At 43.7% G+C, this 3,443-nt stretch overlaps 1 protein-coding gene across 1 annotated transcript in view; it reads left to right on the top strand.

Annotated features, from left to right (window-relative positions):
• The window catches only part of ALPK1 (alpha-kinase 1), a gene marked incomplete at its 5' end in the record, with an annotated part of 8,480 nt that extends 5,536 nt beyond the window's left edge, over positions 1-2,944 (top strand). Inside the window, 2 exons of the mRNA XM_010189837.1 lie at positions 1,959-2,145; positions 2,748-2,944. Coding sequence (XP_010188139.1) covers positions 1,959-2,145; positions 2,748-2,944 — 384 coding nt within the window. The remainder of the gene's footprint in view (positions 1-1,958; positions 2,146-2,747) is intronic.
• Positions 2,945-3,443: the final 499 nt, after the last annotated feature.

The following is a 3,443-nucleotide window of genomic DNA, read 5'->3' as shown; positions in this document are numbered from 1 at the left end:
TTTCCCTGTTCATCTTGAAGTCCTGAGCCTGTTCTACTTTGAATTCACATTTCTTACATATTGATGATCAGAACTGTACAGTGTTCCCCAGAGACCACTCCATGCCTTTTGCAGTGGCAGTAGGAATCCTTACCCTTAGTGAGACCTGCATTTTTCACGGCCATATCACACTGGCAACTCAGTCATCCTTCAAATGGCTATCACAAAAAGCTATTTTCCTCAAGAACAACCTCTTAGCATAGAATATAAATTCGTATTAGTTCTTAGGAGGAGTGGAATAGGTCATTGAATAAAGAAGTGGCCCACCTCAGCAGAGAGAAGGATAGGACTTGCCCAGGCAGCAGTGTCCTACCTCTCTTTGAGACACCATTCCCTGGCAGTTGCTCCAGCCTGTGTTCCCCTGTGCCACACATGCAGCTGTGAGGACTGCTTCACTGACATGGGCACCTTTAAACTATGGTTCAATTAACTTGCTGACACCACCTCACCACTGATACAATACTCTATAGTCTGCTCTTTTTCTGCTTGTCCCTGACAGCACAACCAGGATCTCTCCACCACCTTTCTATGTGGGACATGGTCTGTCATGAGAAGGAAATGCCTGTGCATTCCTTGCAGCTGAGCGTACTTGGACAGGTGAAGAAAAGCCAGTGGAATTGGCAGGACAGTGAGTTTCAGCAAAGCCACAGATCCATCAGCCACCTCTTACTGAGGAGCATTTCTATTCCTCCATCCCAATGGTCCAGCCTCAGAGATGGCCTGCTGAGAGACACATGAACCAAGTGGCTGAGAGCTGGTTGGGATGTAGTTATCGGAGAGACCCCGGGAGGAAGGGGCAGCAAAGTCCTGAGAACTGCTCTTTCTTGAGTGGGGTGAAAAAGCAAGCAGCTAGAAGGTAGAAGTTGCAAGAAAAAGCACTTTGGGGTTAGTCTCTTTAAACAACAAAAACCAGCTACTAAAATACGTACAACAACAAAGCAGCACCTACTTTTGATCACGGGAGATGCTTGTTTGGCCACTCAGCTCCAAACACGTGGAGTCTGAGCAGGCTGCATTAGACATGCCCTCAAGTCTTAATGCACGGGTCATATTGGCCTCATGCGTTTCATGTAACTGTAGCCAGGACAGCCATTTCTGCTACCCTCTTTCCTCTGTGAGATGGTTGTGAGGGCAACATGCAGAGCTGCGAGACACATGACCCTGCAGTGCCAGCACTCAGCCTGATGATTAGAGCCAGTAGCTGCATCTGGGTGATCTGGCATAGAGGTTGAAGCTGACAGCCAGTCCCTAGTGGGGGAGTAAAGAATCTTTTCTATATTCTTATGCTTAACTTTCAATTTGACTTGTGTGTCAGATATGGAGAGCTGCCCTCCATGGTACAGAGATGAATTCACTGTTTCATTGTGAGTGTGTATATGATAGCATGCTATGCATATTACTGTTTCTGTTAGCCTTTCTGGCACTACCTCTGGCTTTATGCCACTTGCTAATGAGGCCTAATGAGAGTCTGGCACCAGTACATACAAGTCTCTGAATATAGACGTGACGAAAAAAAGATTTAAAAAATCCCCAAACCTGCCACTGGTTATTTACTTGAAGAGGAAACAGGTGCAGGTTTACCCAAGTCTTTTCAGCTTTTCTTCAGGCATAGTCTCACAAAAGAAGTTTCCTATTTTCTGGACAAACTAGATATTTCTAGAATTCATTGCTCACGGAGTTTGGCCTGTCAGGCTGACTTTGTGCTGGATCTTGTATCACCCTTTGTTCTAGTTAAATGTGAGCTCCTCATCTAAAGAGCCTGTGTTTTGAATCAGCAGTAGGTTAATATGGAAACTTGTTCCATCCATTTTATGATGGAAAGTTCTAGGGGGAAAAAGCAAGACTTCAGTTAGAGGAGCTTTAGCATCCTTGTTTTCACATCTCTACTTACATGACTGTCATTAAAACTCTCTCTTCAGCTATTGGAAGACAGAACTATAAAAGGATGTGTGAGTGTGGAGCCCTACATCCTTGGGGAGTTTGTGAAGCTGTCCAATAACACGAAGGTAGTAAAGAATGAGTACAAAGCCACAGAGTACGGTCTGGCCTACGGCCATTTCTCCTATGAGTTCTCCAATGGAACAGACGTTGTTGTTGACCTGCAAGGTTTGTATTACAGTGAACTTCATTTACCGTATATTCTCTCGTGTTGCAGCATATGCCATATAAAGGACTGTCTCTAAATGATGTAAAGCAAGGGAGGTACACGCAGGTATGCTTTTTGCCTAGAGCAGTGCTCTTGTTCTCCACTGTCACAGCAAGAGCACATAAGCTGCGTGCTTCCAAGTGTGCCACAGCTTCATGCCATGAAGCATCCAATTAGACTAAAGCCAGTCTGCAAGGATGTGTCTGGTGGAACCACCTAAAGAAGAACCACTGAAAAAGGCAGTGGGCTTTGTCACGCTTCCTCCTTCCTAAAATTGACAAACGTATGAAAAGGTTCCTTATTCAGCTAATGGAGAATTTAGCTCTTTGGTTAAAAGCCCAGGATAAAACCTTTCAAACTCAACCTTTAGCACACTTTGGGATATTAATTTCATTAAATATTCATTATGTACCTCTTAGGGCTCTGCTATTGCTGACATAGGTGCAAAATGGGAATCAGAAGTGACACTGACAGAGCATGGGCTGTGCGAAACACACAGCCCTGAGTATGATAATACAAAGACAGTGATGTTCAATACCACAATGTATCCTTTCTTCTGCAGGTTGGGTGACAGGTAATGGGAAAGGCCTCATCTACCTCACAGACCCTCAGATTCATTCTCTTAATAGCAAAGACGTTTCACACTCCAACTTTGGGAAGAAAGGAATTTATTACTTCTTCAATAATCAACACGTGGAGTGCAATGAAATCTGTCGCTGCCTTTCTTTAACAAGGCCCTCAGTAGAGCTGCCAATGTAGACTCACACAAGACAGTCAAACAAAAAATTACCCATAGGCTGGACAGTATTTTACCCTACACACATTTAGGAGCATATTGTGAGAGCAAAGCCACTGAAACAATATCCATGTGAGTCGGGTCAGTCATTACCTGCATGAGTTTGGCAAGTTCTGGTCTTTATAGCCAGTCTGGTAATACCACGTTACCATCTTGTGTACCATCTGAGCCTCATGTTGCCATAGCCATCTGTAAGAATTAACAGAAGAACATAAAAGAAGGAAGAAAACAGCCTCCAAAATTCAGCTAGAGATGTACTATAAGACTATAACCTTCTAATCTGTCAGCAGGCCCAGTAAGGGCAATAGGCACCATCTGCTCTTTGGAAATGAATACGAGATGGAGTGAGACAGAAGCAAAGAATTGTGTTTCAGTGATCTGTAAAACTCTCAAAACCTCATATAAATGCTTCAGGGAACAACTGATAATGTTCTGTATTGCTTAAAAAATAAAGTTTCTTTC

Source organism: Mesitornis unicolor, unplaced genomic scaffold (assembly GCF_000695765.1).
Source record: "Mesitornis unicolor isolate BGI_N332 unplaced genomic scaffold, ASM69576v1 scaffold47468, whole genome shotgun sequence".
In the NCBI taxonomy this organism is placed as follows: domain Eukaryota; kingdom Metazoa; phylum Chordata; class Aves; order Mesitornithiformes; family Mesitornithidae; genus Mesitornis; species Mesitornis unicolor.
The sequence above is the reverse complement of the archived record's forward strand: the minus strand, read 5'-3'. Positions and strand labels throughout refer to the sequence as shown.